Source organism: Maniola hyperantus, chromosome 1 (assembly GCF_902806685.2).
Source record: "Maniola hyperantus chromosome 1, iAphHyp1.2, whole genome shotgun sequence".
Taxonomy (NCBI): Eukaryota; Metazoa; Arthropoda; class Insecta; order Lepidoptera; family Nymphalidae; genus Maniola; species Maniola hyperantus.
The window spans coordinates 8841313-8856797 of NC_048536.1; the positions used below are offsets into that span (position 1 = coordinate 8841313).

Consider the following 15485-nt stretch of genomic DNA (forward strand, 5'->3'; position numbering starts at 1 on the left):
CAAATATTTTTTAACATAAAAAATATTCGTTCCGTACAGCGTGACGTTCTGTTAAAAATAAATAATAATCATGTTTTTTAAATTATTCTCTTCAATAAAATGAATGCTAAAACAAGGCTAAAACTACCGCTATACAAAAATCACATCGTCTTATTACTACAGCCCAAGACTATTGTGCTAATTCGGTTCTCCCTGTTACGTACAAATGACAAAGACAAAAATTGAGTGGGCGTTAGCCATTTTGAGGCACAAACGAAACTGTTATCGAATTGAATTTCGAATGTTTGTTAGAAAATATTTTTGAATTGAATTTCGTATCTTTTTGAAAACATGTTTGCGATTGGTTGTCCTCTCAAAACTTAACGCCTGCTGAGTTTTTATGTTTGTGATTTGTATGGGATTGATTACGTTTATACTAATTTCTCTACCTAGATTGACCTAGATAGATATAGCCTAAATTACCTAGTATCGCTATACCTGTCCGCAGCAAAAACTGAAAGGGATAGCAATACTTTTAGTGCTGTCCGTTAAGTTTTTAGTTCACCTCGCTGTTAAAGTGCAACTTTTGAGAACATTATGGAGATTCCTCATGCATGCAGATTTCCTTACAGTCTCGACTCACAATGAAAAGGTTTAGGCCATATTCCGCCACGCTGGCCAAGTGCGGATTGGCAGACTTCACAGATCTTTGAGAACATTATGGAGGACTCTTAGGCATGCAAGTTTCCACACTATTTTTTCCGTCCACCGTTGAAGCAAGTGATCCAATTGCTGAAAAGCACAACTCCGAAAAGTTAGAGGTGCGTGCCCGCGGTCAAACCCACAGAGTACATTCAATATAAACTTACTTAGTTCAGGGTTCCCGACACAAAATTGTAAGCCGACATAGTTTTTATAAATAAATTTTCATTTCATTTTCAAAAAAATGGGTAGTTCGAACCTCCCGAGTAGGAGGTGGTATTGGGTTTTATGTTAAGAAAGTTTCAGTAGGTTAGGAAGTTGGCAGTATTTCATCCCTGCGTAACGGAGAGCATTTAAATGCCATTGGTTCTGCGCCTGATCTCTCTCCGGTCGTGTCAGACTTCCGTCCCATCTGGTTATGAGAGTGAGAGAGATAAGAAAGTGCAATTGTGGTGGCGCACCAACTTGTGCACTATAAGGTCTCCCGCGTATTATTATTATTATTATTTTGCACTGTCACAGAAACCTGTCTGCACGAGCACTAATGATGATTAATGATCTTTAAATATTTTTTGTAAAAAAAAATGGATATATTTCTTGTGGATAGGAATTCTGTATCCTGGGTTCTTTTTCATATGTGAGACAAGTATTATATATGAAAAAAAAGTAACCAGGATACAGGAGAATTCTACGTGCCCCATCTACAAACAAATATTTAAAATTAAAATAAAAAAAAAATAGCTTTATTTTCCTTTCATATTTACATTGATACATATTATTCTAAAATAAAAATAAAACCAGCAAGGTCGACGACTGAGGTGCTTACTTGAGATTCTAACAAATATTTAGAGATCATTATTATTTCTCTCATTTTTTACATATCTCATTGCTATCATATTTTTAAAAAATGTTTACAAAAATAAAATAACAGAAGGGTCGTTGACCCGAATTTTGCACGCTATATATTGCGGGTTTGAAAAATACTTAATCAATAAAACTACAAAATGAGGCAAATGGTTATTGGTGGGTATTGGATTGTGTTTACTACTACTACTTTTTTGACTTACTCTTTTTAATAATGAATTCTAGCCAGCCCCATAAACTGCCGCTATACAAAAAATCACGTTATTTTATTACTACAGTCTAAGACCCTACTGTCAACAAATGTTTACAAAAATAAAATAACAGAAGGATCGTTGACCCGAATTTTGCACGCTATACGGGTTTGAAAAATACTTAATAAAACTACAAAATGAGGCAAATGGTTATTGGTATTGGATTGTGTTTACTCGTACATAGTAGTAGTGTTATTGTTAATAACGCTATTGGGAGCCTCAATAGCTCAATCGGTAAAGGAGTGGACTGAAAACCGAAAGGTCGACGGTTCAAACCCCGCCCGTTGCACTATTGTCGTACCTACTCCTAGCACAAGCTTGACGCTTAGTTGGAGAGGAAAGGGGAATATTAGTCATTTAACATGGGTAATATTCTTTTTAAACAAAAAAAAAAAAAAAAACGCTAAGTTTTTGCTAGCATTCTGGTTACACTCGGTATAATGTGGCTAATACTGTTGTACACAATAAACTATAGACAGTTATAATATGTATTGCTCTATCCCTTTCATAATGCTCTCTGTGTAAAAGGTTGGCACTAGAAGATCCATAACTCATCAATATGGAAAAGTTTAGACCTGTTAGTTAAGAGATTGGGTACAGCAGAATTATTAACCACAATAATATCCTGTGCAATTAATTTTAATAAAACACTGCATTATGTTATTAAATAAAGTATATTAATTAGAATCTAACATAAAGCTAATCATTATATTATTATTTATTACACCTGGTGTCACTTAAAGTCATCATCATCGAAGAGGTCTTCAAAATCTGAGAAGAAAAATAGCTTTACTCAATGAAATTATTCCTTTAGTCATAATATTCAATTCATATAGTGGCCAGAGTGGTCATATTTTCAAATTATTATCATCTAACTGGTTGACCCACCCTGTCTTTGCACACCTATAACCTATTCCATAAGGTTTACACATATAAACCATCCTCATTAAATGTTCTGAATAATAATAATGGAACCTGTATTGAATTGCACTAAAAAAAGGTACCAAAAACGCTGATCGCCGTTGATTTGCTGTTGCCTGATACCCATTACGAAGGTCTGTCCTCCATATCCAAAACATCATATTCTTTTAGCTATGTTTTGACATAGCTTTTTAAGTCTCTATTTGTCATGTCCTTCAATGTTCCTTTTTTCATTAGATTGTTAAGGAAGGGTGCAAGAAAGTTGTAACCTCTACGCGCTAAACTACTCTTGACTGCCGGTACAGGACATCTGTCAATTCTCTTTGTACTTGCAGGCAGGAGTGGAACCGCTACACTATAATATCTACGCTGTCTGATAGATAAAAAGTTTTCTTACAGAGAGTACATCGCATTCTTCATATAATCTGGTAGTTGGAAAGATAAAGTGATAAAACTGAATGACTTTGAGCAAAGCGCGTTGGACCCGCTCAACCTCAAGATTATACGTTTCAGAAGCTTCACCCCAGGTGCAGATGCAGTAGCTGAGGATTCATTCCCCAAGGGACTTATACAGATTGATTAATATACATATATAATTATACTAATGAGTTAGAATTACTTAATGAGTTTTTTATGAATAATACAACAATACCATTAAAGAAGTCTGCATGTACAGCTTTTTCATTAGCAGCCAAGTCCATGAGCAAGTTAGAAGGACCTCCAGCCTGGAAATTGAAAAGTTATACTTAAATAATATTCTTGTTAAGTAAAGACTAATACAAATGTATATTTACAAGTTTATCACTACCCATATTATTAATGCAAAAGTGTGTTTGTTTGTTGGTTTACTGTTTGGTTGCTATGTCCTTCAACGACATCACAGCCCAACAATGGATAACCATGATTTTTTTCATGGGTTCAGTTTTATTCCATTAAAGACTGGAGATTGACATAGGCTACTTTTATACCGAAAAATTAAAATGTTCCCAAAGGATTTTTGAAACCTAAATCCACATGAAGGAAGACAAAAGCTAGTTTCAAATAAAACAGTACATAGTACAAGGTGGCCGAGGAAGTGACGTTCAAAGATAAAATATAGACACCTTAAGGGGTATCCCAATTACCCCTATGCATGTTCAGTGATTTTTAGTAGTTTAGGTCAAGAATATAAATTTTTACATAATTTTCATGTTTTTCTCTTTGCATTGAGTCATGTGAATTTTGTTTAGTGGTATGATACCTAGGCATTACCGCAGTCCATCTCTCACACCTTATTTTTTGTAACTATTAATGCAATAATCTCATGATGAAGATCAAGTGGGGCCTTTAAAGAAAAACAATAAAAATCATCCAAATTGGTTGAGCCGTTCTCCAGTGATGATTCTCATCATTTGAGAACGGCTCGACCAATTTGGATGGACCAGCAATTGATTTTATTTAAGACTAGCTTATGCTCGCCACTTCATCCGCGTGCGTGGACTATAAAAATTTCAAAACCACATCAATAATGTATTTTACATCACCATTATCCTCAAGCCATTGCCGGCCCACTACTGAAAACGGGTCCCCACTCAGAACGAGAAGGGTTTAAGCCATAGTCCACCACGCTTGCCAAATGCAGATTGACACGAATTTTACATACTTCCTCTAAATCCATGTATGGTCCAACACCTTCGGGAAACATTTCGTCTGCGGCTACCGTCGGCTTCATTTCGAATTTTAGAAAAAAATGAAAATGATATCAAGACACTATAAAATGTAAGTCAAAGGGAATTAATTTAAACATTAACACGACCAGAAAAAACACGAAAAATAGTAAATAAATAACACAGATAAACAACACCACCGAACAACACCAAAGTGCTTTGGCTTTGAAATTTGAATGACGAAATCTACGTAGTAGTACTTTGTATTCTTTGTTCCAAATTCTTTGCGAAATCTGTACCTACGTTTGGTTATCTCTACAGTCTACCGTATATTCAATCTATGTGATTCAATGTAACCTACTCTGTGATCACTACGTTATTTTACGACTACAATAGACAACATGGGTAACATTGATATAGTATAGATGATGTTCCTAAGTAGAGATTGAACAAATAATTAGTAAACGTCGTCGACAGAGCATAGTTAATAAATAACATTCACAATGCAAAAGTCGTATCGTTTCTAGGGTTCCGTACCTCTAAAGAAAAAAAGAACTCATGGGATCACTTTGTTGTCTGTCCGTCGTGTCTGTCAAGAAAACCTATAGGGTACTCTCGTTAAACTAGAATCATGAAATTTGGTAGGTAGTTTGTTCTTATAGCACAAGTAAAGGAATAAATCAGAAAACCGTGAATTTGTGGTTACATCATACAACATTTTATAAGTGGTTTTTCCTTTACCTTTAGAATTATAATTCATAATAATACATTTTACATTTTAAAGAAAAAATTGCAGATTTTTCTCTCTAAAATATGGTTATAATAAATAACCAAAGTTAAAATTTGTTTGACACAAATAGGACCAAAGGAAATGATTCAGGTTATTATAATCAAGAAATCTAAGATCCATAATTTTAATAAAACAATATTTTGTTGAAAAAATTGCACTTAATACTAACTTTTTTTTAAGTTATAAGGAAACCCACAATTACCATTATAAAATATTCCATTCACAGTTACCTACCCCAGATAATGCTAACAGCACAGCATGCACTCGTACTCTGTGATGCACTCCCAATATTTTATTTTACTGTTTCTGCTTTTCTTTTACTTACTTAACAAAAAATTATGTATTGGGGTGATTGGTGACATTAAAACATCTAATTATTACACAATTTGAAACAACAATTTTATTTCGGTATGTAAGCTCTTTCAATTCTAACATCATCAACAGGACAGTCATTTTTGTCACATTCAACTAAGCCTATTCTTTTCACAACTGCCATTCCATTTTGAACTCTTCCAAAGATAGTGTGTTTGCCATCCAACCACTGTGTAGGTGCTAAGGTTATGAAAAATTGAGAACCATTTGTATTAGGGCCCGCATTTGCCATAGACAATATTCCTGCTCCTGTATGCTTTAAATCTGATGTAATCTCATCATCAAACTGTGGTCCATATATTGATTGACCACCCTTGCCTGTACCAGTATGATCACCACCTTGAATCATGAAATCTCTTATCACTCTATGGAATTTGGTATTGTTGTAGTAATTTCTTCTCACAAGTTCCATGAAGTTTCTGCATGTCATTGGTGTATGTTTCCAATACATTTCTACGATTATTGTGCCCATGCTGAATTATGAAAAAGATTAATATACAGTAGATATCCATAGTAAAACAATATAGGTTCATAAATTATTGTAAGTTTGATTTTTTGCAAAACTGCACTTACGTCGTTTCTAATACTGCAACTGGTGGCTGCCATGATTTATCCGGAATACCTGCATTTGCATAGCCCAGCATGATGGATTACATAAAGTGTATTAAATATTTAGAATACAAAACAATAATAGACTCTTATCAGTGTCGACTTCAACGCCGCCGGCTCATTTACGACCACTTGACCAGCCGAGTTTCTACTAGAAACCACTATTGGAGTTAGTACCTAGTACTTTTAAATATAATGAATAACAAATTACATTATTAAATATAGTTATTTATTATTATTTTCACTGATCAATCTGCCAATTCAATCGAAAAAAAATCGTTTTATTGGTTAACTCCTGTCAGCACCTGTCGGCTGTCATGGCTGTCAGAGGCCAAAGAGAATATAATCACTACCTACGTTTTTCTCAGAGGCTTACTACAAGTACCTACTCACTCATAGATTATCTACTAAAATATGTACTCACTACTCTGTGCTTACTAGTCTACGGATTACTGAATATTCAAATATTCAATTAAATGTACTCTGTGATTACTGGTCTGTGCTTACTAGCCTCTTTCCCATCTTTTTGTACCTACTGTTTTTGCAACTGGCTTTACCAGGCTTTACGGTGGCTCTGAGTATAGCGTGCTGCGTGGGGTATTGCTCAGATTAAGAATAATTGCCAGCCTCTTTTTTTAACTGGCTTTACGGTCTGGGTTCTAGTCTTTTGAGCCTATCCTAACCTCTTTTGTTTTTTTACTGGATTTCTGGCTCTGGGTTCTAGCCTCTCACAAAATCATCTATAATATTATAAATCATCCATTTCTCATATTAAACTTATGGTTTTAAACGGTAGGCCAAGTGATTAGTTATTAATTTAAGTATATTTATTTATTTATTTGAGTATATTTCTTGTCTTTTTTATATCACATACTCTTTGGACTTAGGAGAAGGCCTTGTGCTTGGGCTCAGACTCGAATGTCTTAAAAGACTGTAATCCAGGGCCGTAAAATTCAGACTCGAGAATGACATTGACAGGGGAATTTTGTCTTCAGCACAGACCAATAACATATGTCTTCAGCACTAGTCACTAGGCACAGAGTACATTGAATATAGGGTCACTAGGTGGTTACTAGCTAATAGGTACTTATTTTGCTTTAAGAATTTTATCTTCGGTGATTTTACTTGCTAAAGGACATAGATGCTAATGAGTAATGACTGTTGTGTTAATGTGTTCTCGTTAAAAGTATATGTAGGTAGGTAAATTTAAAACCGGACCCACTAATTATTTTTGTTCTAAAAACCATGTTATCTTACGAGAATAAGGTTATCCTAGCACCCATGGTGCGTATTGGTACTTTACCCATGCGACTTTTAGCTCTTCGCTACGGTGCAGATATAGTGTATTCCGAAGAACTGATAGACTGGAAATTTCTACGTTCCAAACGCAGGTATAATGGTATGTTTTTTTGGATGTAGCCATAACATTGGTCATTTGTTTATGGCCAAAATTCAGAACCAAATGCCATAACATTGATATTATTAACAACACAGTAATGTGACAGTAATCAATGTTTCACACATTTATATTTAAGAAGATGGCTTTTCAGTTTCTAAATAATTTACACACATACCTACTTACTATGTAGCCCTTATAATTTTTTGTAGATATTCTGAATACAGTTGACTTTGTGGATCAAACAGATGGAACAATAGTTTTTCGAACCTGTCTAGAGGAAAAAGAAAAAGTAGTCTTGCAGCTTGGTACTTGTAGTGCTGATCGAGCTTTAAAAGTAGCTAAAGTTCTGTAAGTATAACTTAATGGTATGAGATTATAGTTTTTCTGTTCGTGTCATACAGTGCGTTATTTTAACTGGAATGGTATATTTGAGGAAAACTTTATTGTGAAAACAATTTGAACGTTGTCAAGTTTTCAGTCACACATGAGTTATCCAAAAAAATGAATAAAATATGCTAATTTTTAGGGTTCCATACCTCAAAAAAGATTTGTTTGTTGTCTGTCTGTCATTTACAGAGGTATCAACTTCAAAATAACTTAGCTTGACACACTGCCGTGTGTCTTGATATAAAATAAGTACTTAGTAATTAGATCTAAGTTCTCTTGGAGCCGTCATAAATTATAGTATTTACGTCAACACTAAAAAATGTGGCCATTTTATGTTTTCCCAAATAAATCTACCTATGGGTTACTTCCTGTTGTCTTAGAATCATAAAGTTTGGCAAGAAGCAAAGGTTCACATCACAAGTAAAGGAAGAAATCCAAATATCATTAATTTGTAGTTATGAAATTAAAGAAATATTTTTTTTCAATTACTAACAGTTGAAGATAATTTAAGCCACAAAACAAGTACACATAATATCCTCCCAAGTTATGTAACGCTCAGTGCACTATTTGACTCACACATGGCTGGTTTTTTTTATTGCTGATTGACTCAGTTTCATGTAAACATCGTTTTCATTGTATTGGAATTTGGAAGAAATATAATCAGGACAGCAGAAGTTGGTTGTACATAAAGTGTTTCAGATTTCCCCATACTGTCACAGTTAAAAAACAGTGTATGCTCACATATTTTAGGGAAAATGATGTAGCTGCTATTGATATCAACATGGGGTGCCCCAAAGAATTTTCTATCAAAGGTGGCATGGGCGTCGCTCTTCTACAAAATTCTGATAAAGCTTGCCAAATTTTAAAGACTTTGGTTGATAATCTTTCCATACCAGTAACTTGTAAAATTAGAATATTTGAAACACCAGAGAAAACTTTAGAAGTTGTTAAAAAGTTGGTGAATACTGGAATAAGTGCCATTGCTATTCATGGTAGGACAAAGGATGAAAGGCCCCAACATTTTGTTCATACTGATTTTATAAAATATGTGGCAGAAAGGATATCAATACCTGTCATAGCCAAGTAAGTTAAAACTCAATGTAACCCTATTAAATTTTACAATACAATATTTTTGTAAGCAGTTATAATTTAGTGATTTTACAAATTGATCATTGAAGTACTATTAAACTAATGACCTATTTGTTTTTTATCAAAGCCAAAAGGAAAGTTCATGATTGTAGCAGTTGTATATGTGTTTGTATTTATGTATGTTTCACCATAGCGCCTAAATTACTGAGACGATTTTGATACATAAATGAGGTGTCAATATGTATAATTATATGAACGGAATCAATATGTCAGATGTTACGTCCAAGAGTGGGAGTCTCTGAATTCTTTAATGTTATCATATTCAGTTAGGGTCTCAAATGAAAGAGGACATGAGTTCATATATATAAATATAGTAATATCGAGCAACAGAAAAAAACCAGTTTATTAAGAGGTTTTAGTTTTAACTTTACTTAACTTTAGTTAGTTTGAAACAGTTGATTAAATTAATTTCCTATAACTTTAACTTTCCAGTGGTGGTTCTAAAGAAATAGAAAAGTATGCAGATATATTTAAGTTTAAAGAAATGACTGGTTGTACTAGTGTAATGCTTGCAAGAGCTGCCGAATGGAACTGTTCTATATTTAGAAAAGATGGAATGTTACCTATGGACACAGTAATAAAAGAATATCTTAAACTTGCAGTTGACTATGATAATTCACCATCAAACTCAAAGTATTGTATTCAAAACATATTGAGAGAATTGCAAGAAACTCCTAGAGGCCGGAAATTTCTTGAATGCCAAACATTAGAACAGATATGGTATATTATAGCTTTAAACATTTTAAATGGAAACAAAGAAAAATATTGTTTTATCATCTGCATTGTCTTGACAGTTTTAATATTTTCAGTGCTATATGGGACTTGGACAGTTATTGTCAAGAAAAACAAAGTGAATATCAAAAGAACGGTATTCAAGGGAGGTGGCAAGTAAGTCCTGATGAGTTAGAACCACCCAATAAAAAGTTGAAAGTTGAAGGAATAAATCTTGATGGGGTAATTAAAATGAAGGTAAAAAAATAATGTGAATTTGAAATTGTTATTATATAGTAATGACAAAGATGGTGCTAAAATAATATGCTTTTTTAGGTTTGCTTTATTCGGGCTAGTTTTAATGATACCAATTTGCCAAAAAGTCAGTTACATACATGGGCTCGGAAAAATGGTTTTGACCTACCAAGTTATAAAACACATCAAATAGAAAAATTATTTTGCTCAGTTCTTACATTCAATGGCCAGATATACACTTCAACATTTTGGGAGAAAAATAAAAAATTCGCAGAGCAAGGAGCAGCATTAGTTGCATTATTTCATTTAAAAGTAATAAGAGAAGAAGATTTAATAAACTACGGAAGTATAATAAAATAGAAACTAATATAAATGACAATTAATTTGTTTATAATCTTTAACTTTAAATAAATTATCATTACTCTTATAATTTTGATTCAAATTTACAAAATAATACCTGCTACACTTGTAAATACCTTTCACATTAAATTTTTTTTAAATATCTACGAGTACATATCAAAAATTATAGAACACAGCAGAATTTGAACCCCCATCGCTCTGAGCATCATGCTCAGAGTGTCCACGGCTTTAAACCAGTTCAACTAATAACGTCAAGGGCTAATTAAATGTTGACTTAAATTTTTAATTTCATTTGAACAAGTCAGCATTATTATATTACAGTTATCAACCCACTTTCAAAGGCTTACAATGAAGCTCTTCAAGCGAGAGATGGCATGGCGCTTATATGGCATAGCACTTATATTTCAAGACAGTTATATGGGACAAGTGTGGGGGTTCAAATCCTATGATTCCACAATTTTTAATATTGTTGTTTAAGTTTTAACGCCACATGAATCACAATCAGCAACTAACAGGAGAGCAAAAACACATGCTGTTTCCAGAGATTTGGGTTGTGATACAGTGCAGTTCTTTTTCTTCCTTTGGCCAAAATGACACATGTCTCAATTCTTTAGAGAATGGCTTTAAAATGTTAAAACTGAAAAAAATGCTTGTGTGGTGTTAAAACTTAAGCAATGATATTAATTAAAAAATGTATTATAAATATTCCTCAAGCATAGGTGTTCACTTTAATAAAATATATAATTAAATCACATAATCTCTGAAACTACTCATTTGCAAAAAATCTTTCATTGATATATATTATTCCCGCGACTTCGTCCGCATGAACTGCACAAATTTCAAACCCTTCTTTTACCCTCTCAGGGGTTGAATTTTCAAAAATCTTTTCTTATCAGATGTCTATGTCATAATGCATGCCAAATTTCAGCCAGATCCATCCAGTAGTTTGAGCTGCACATTGACAGATCAGTCAGTCAACTTTTCATTTTATATATTTAAGTAGAGATATGATATTTAGATTAACATTAACACTCATTAACCTTTGATATAAATTATAATTTATATTTACCTATTTGAGTTGTGGTCAAAAGCTATTAATAAATAATTAAGGTCAATCTTTTCAACCAAAAGGTATAATAATAATATGTACCTATGTTACGATTGACGAGTGTGGTAACTAACATTCATAGGGAATGACTGCTAGCTGAACAAAAACCTTAACAAATCAACTTTCTAGTGTTGCTTTTTCATGTTTTCGATATTTTGCACAAGCTCAATATTCAAATCTTCCAATTTAGTGCTAAGTTTGTTTTGTGTAGTCAAATCTTCTTTCAACATTTTAATATTGAGATAACACTTGTAGGCATCAAACAATACGTCGTCGTTATTAGATATCTTCAATTCTTCATCCCGCTGTACAACACTAGGATCAGATAAGTCTTCTAACATGTTTTGAATAGTTGGCAATTTTGGTGCACTATATTTAGAAGCATCCATTATGTTAGAAAAGATTTGTTTCAATTACATCGGTACATTGCACGTAGCTGTTTTCATACAATTTTATATGTGATTCTGATAATTTCACTTGATTACACCATTCACAACAAAGTTTTATTTATAAATTTATTATACGGCCCTGGATAACAGTCTTTGAAAACCACACATAATTACCCTAGGCGAGTAGGACAGATATATAATATATTACCTATGCCTGCAGATATGCAACTAGCGTGCTGCGTGGCCCCTATAGGTCCTCTCGCTCAATCAGAGGTACTTTTTAAATGTTATTCCTTCTATTTTACGTTCGTTTCGGCTATCGTAGCTTAGTAAACTGCAACTCACCATTGCACAATAACTTCAAAACCAACAAAACAAATAGTTTTTTTTAAAATACTTGAACCAACATAACCTCACTTAACGTTGTTTGTCAAGATCTCACGTACAAACAAAAAAACGGGCCGAATTGAGAACCACCTCCTTTTTGGAAGTCGGTTAAAAAATATAAGAAACAAGAGGGCACGGTGATAAGGACAAAAAATAATCATTTTGTCACGTTCTAAAAAGAGCTTAAATGTATTTAGCCATCTTGCTCTAACAGTAAGAAACAATAGGGTTATTTTATTTTTATGAATAATATGTATACTGGGTTCTTTGCCTTTAATAAAAAACTTTATTATAATTATTATAGATCTACTATTACGTCTACAGGTCACAGATATTTCCAGATATGCAACCAGCGTGGCCCCTTCAGTCCCTCTCGCTCAAGCAGAGGTACTTACTTGTGAAATGTTATTCCATCTATTTTACGTTCGCTTCGGCTATTGTAGCCTAGTATACTGCAACCCACCATTGCACAATAACTTCAAAAACAACAAAACGAATCAATTATTTATTTACTTACAATACTTGAGTCAACATAACCTCACTTCACGTTGTTTGCCAAAATCTCGCGTACAAATCATTTTGACAAACAAAAAAAAAGTGGCCACGGTGATAAGGACGAAACATAATCATTTTGTCACGTTCTAATAAGAGCAATGCATTTAGCTATGTCGCTCTAACAATAAGTCACGTCTAATAGAGCTACTTCTAATAGTCCTTGTTCTTAGCTACAGGTACATATTTATTCTGAGGCGGGAAGGCAAGAAAGCACTAGGTATTTTTCAGTTAGCTGTTTTTATGGCTCTGGATTCTAGTATTTTTTTTAAGCCTTGCAAACACTACAGTGCGACAAGTCTATCTTGGCGCGTGGCGAAAATCGGAACTAACCGTAGATAGAACAATAGGTAGATTTAAGTACTGTGTAACCGCGTATGAGATAGCGATAGCACGACGTAACGATGAATAACACGACAATTATTACCATTGTTTAGTAGTTAATATTTGTTTTAACCGATCAACAATATTTGTATTAAACGTTTTTTATGTGAAAACAAGTAAATAACTCATGAGAAACACAATTACGCCACGAATTCTCAAAGTTTGTTTTGCAACTTCTTGTATGTATTCTTGAATAAAACCAGTTACACGATAAGGGACAAAAAAATAGGTTAGCTGCGTCTCTGTTTATCACATTAGTAACTTTATCTGTGCTCTCTTTTTAGTGCGAATGAGAAAGCAAACGTTCCTGCATCTACCTTTATTACTCTATCTACGGAACTAACGTTGCTGTCAAGTGTCCCCTTTGTTCTTGTTTCAATATTCCATTTTCTCCAATAGCGCCCCCCTGTCCTGTCCAAATACAAAAGTGTGTCTGTATATCTTTAACCAGGTACTATTCAGGGATAGCTTGCATTCCGGAAACAGATATAAGCTTTTTATGCCAGAATAATGAATATAAAAGAGTTCACACTTAAGCGCGAGCGAAGCGAGCGCGAAATTTTTGATATGATTATGAAAAAATCAGTGGGTAGGTATTAATATTATAGTAATATTATAAATGCGATAGTGTTTTGACGGTGGCGGTGCAGTGGACAAACGGCCTAACTGCCAAACCGGGACAACTAAATTATTGACCGTCCCGGTCCGGGACCAGGACGAAGCGCTTCAGACCGGGACTTGTCCTGGTGTACCGGGACGTATGGCAGCCCTATCCTAGAGGAAATCTTCACGAATAGAGGAAGTGTTGGCGTATCTTTTGACAGTACGAGGTACCTACTGCCTCCCGACGCTTCCCGTGCGTCCTGCAGGAGTCGTGATATTACAATTGACTTTTTACGACGATTATTGATGTCGATTTCATTTTATTTTGTTTTAATATTTAGTGCCTCTTTACTTTAAACTGCTATATTCGTGTAGAAACACAATGTTGTGTTCTGGTAGGTACGGCTGGGCTGGTACGGCAAAGTTATTTAGGTGGATAGTTTGCGGTTTCCTGTCGCAACCGCGACTGCATCCTTCACTTCGTGTTGTGCTCATTTGCTGCTATAACAGTAACATGGAATTTTCATTTTATACTTACATTTTGTGACTCTGGAGTCTGGGGTTACAGAAAGAAAGTAATAAAAAAAGGTTTTGTGGATTGTTGTCGTAACTAGAAGTAACGTAGGTATTGGTATCTAGTAGATCTAGATTTTGATTTTTAGGGTTTCGTGCCTCAATAGGAAAAACGGAACCCTTATAGGATCACTTTGTTGTTTGTCTGTCTGTCGGTCTGTCAAGAAACCTACAGGGTACTTCCCGTTGACCTAGAATCATGAAATTTGGCAGGTAGGTAGGTCTTATAGCTGACATTTTGGGAAAAATCTGAAAACCGTGTGGTTACATCACACAAAAAATTAAATTGTGGTCATAAACTAATTAATAGTATTTTCAATTTTCGAAGTATGAAATATGAAAGGTCTTTACCTGTAGGTACATTCTAAAACAGATTTATTTTTTTGCATCATAGTTTTTGAATTATCGTGCAAAATGTCGAAAAAATACGACTGTAGTACGGAACCCTCGTTGCGCGAGCCTGACTCGCACTTGGCCGGTTTTTAAGAATTTTGTGTAGGTACCCATAGTGACACTCGCGCCATCAAGAAGAATCTAATAACTAAAGTAGGTATTTATAAAAATCGGTTGAGCGGTTGAATAGTTACGAGCGGACCTAGGAACAGACATAATATAGTTCAAACACATCCCTTCTTTTGGGCTTCGCCGCAGTCTGGTGGTAATAAAGAAATCCAACTGCGCAGAAGCTTGCAAGATATAGCTAGTACTAGTAAGTATAGGTAGGTTCTTAATTGAAATTCTTTAAAAATTAAACTTATTAAAACTTTAATGCAAAAGTATCGCAGAGGACAACTAAGTATTTTGTTATAATTATAAAGGTAAAAACTGCTTGGCGCACTCATTTTGCAATGCATTAAAGTTAGATTACGTTAGAAGCAAAGTTAGAAGTAGGTACCTATACAATTTGTGTGGTCTGCAATCTCTTCCCATTTCTTGTGTCCATTGGTCAATGCAGCTGGCACGAGGCATCATATTACCCTGCAACAGTCTTTTCTAATTAGTGTCGTTTTTCAATATTGGAAATGCGCAGGTAGGTAGGTAGGTGTCAACAGGTAACACAATAAGTCGATTGAAATACAAAAAAGACACGAAAG

The 15485-nt window shown here is 34.2% G+C and overlaps 2 protein-coding genes across 3 annotated transcripts; one reads left to right on the forward strand and one right to left on the reverse strand.

Moving 5' to 3' along the window:
* Positions 1–5527: 5527 nt before the first annotated feature.
* On the reverse strand, positions 5528–6460 carry Cypl (peptidyl-prolyl cis-trans isomerase-like 1 Cypl). The gene is made up of 2 exons (XM_034973285.2): positions 6099–6460; positions 5528–5998 (listed from the first exon to the last, which is right to left on the reverse strand). The coding sequence occupies exons 1-2, from the start codon at positions 6167–6169 to the stop codon at positions 5554–5556; spliced, it is 516 nt and encodes a 171-aa protein (XP_034829176.1). The 5' UTR covers positions 6170–6460; the 3' UTR covers positions 5528–5553.
* Positions 6461–7144: 684 nt separating this feature from the next.
* Positions 7145–10458, forward strand: Dus2 (Dihydrouridine synthase 2). Of its 2 annotated transcripts, none has more exons than XM_034972248.2 (6): positions 7145–7533; positions 7743–7881; positions 8671–9003; positions 9502–9789; positions 9879–10038; positions 10117–10458. In XM_034972248.2, exons 1-6 carry the CDS (start codon positions 7380–7382, stop codon positions 10393–10395), a joined length of 1353 nt encoding a protein of 450 aa, XP_034828139.1. In that variant the 5' UTR covers positions 7145–7379; the 3' UTR covers positions 10396–10458. The 2 variants fall into 2 exon arrangements, with proteins under 2 accessions (XP_034828139.1, XP_069357616.1); XM_069501515.1 differs by having other exon boundaries at positions 7145–7330.
* The last annotated feature ends 5027 nt before the right edge of the window (positions 10459–15485 follow it).

What these genes read in the sequence shown, in the direction of transcription:
- Cypl (XM_034973285.2), bottom strand. Translation starts at nt 6,169, where the DNA reads ATGCTGGGCTATGCAAATGCAGGTATTCCGGATAAATCATGGCAGCCA. An exon ending in GTTGCAGTATTAGAAACGAC is followed by an intron (nt 5,999 to 6,098) that starts GTAAGTGCAGTT and finishes TTCATAATTCAG; the next exon opens with CATGGGCACAATAATCGTAG.
- Dus2 (XM_034972248.2), top strand. Translation starts at nt 7,380, where the DNA reads ATGTTATCTTACGAGAATAAGGTTATCCTAGCACCCATGGTGCGTATT. An exon ending in TCAATACCTGTCATAGCCAA is followed by an intron (nt 9,004 to 9,501) that starts GTAAGTTAAAAC and finishes TTAACTTTCCAG; the next exon opens with TGGTGGTTCTAAAGAAATAG. An exon ending in ATGGGGTAATTAAAATGAAG is followed by an intron (nt 10,039 to 10,116) that starts GTAAAAAAATAA and finishes ATGCTTTTTTAG; the next exon opens with GTTTGCTTTATTCGGGCTAG.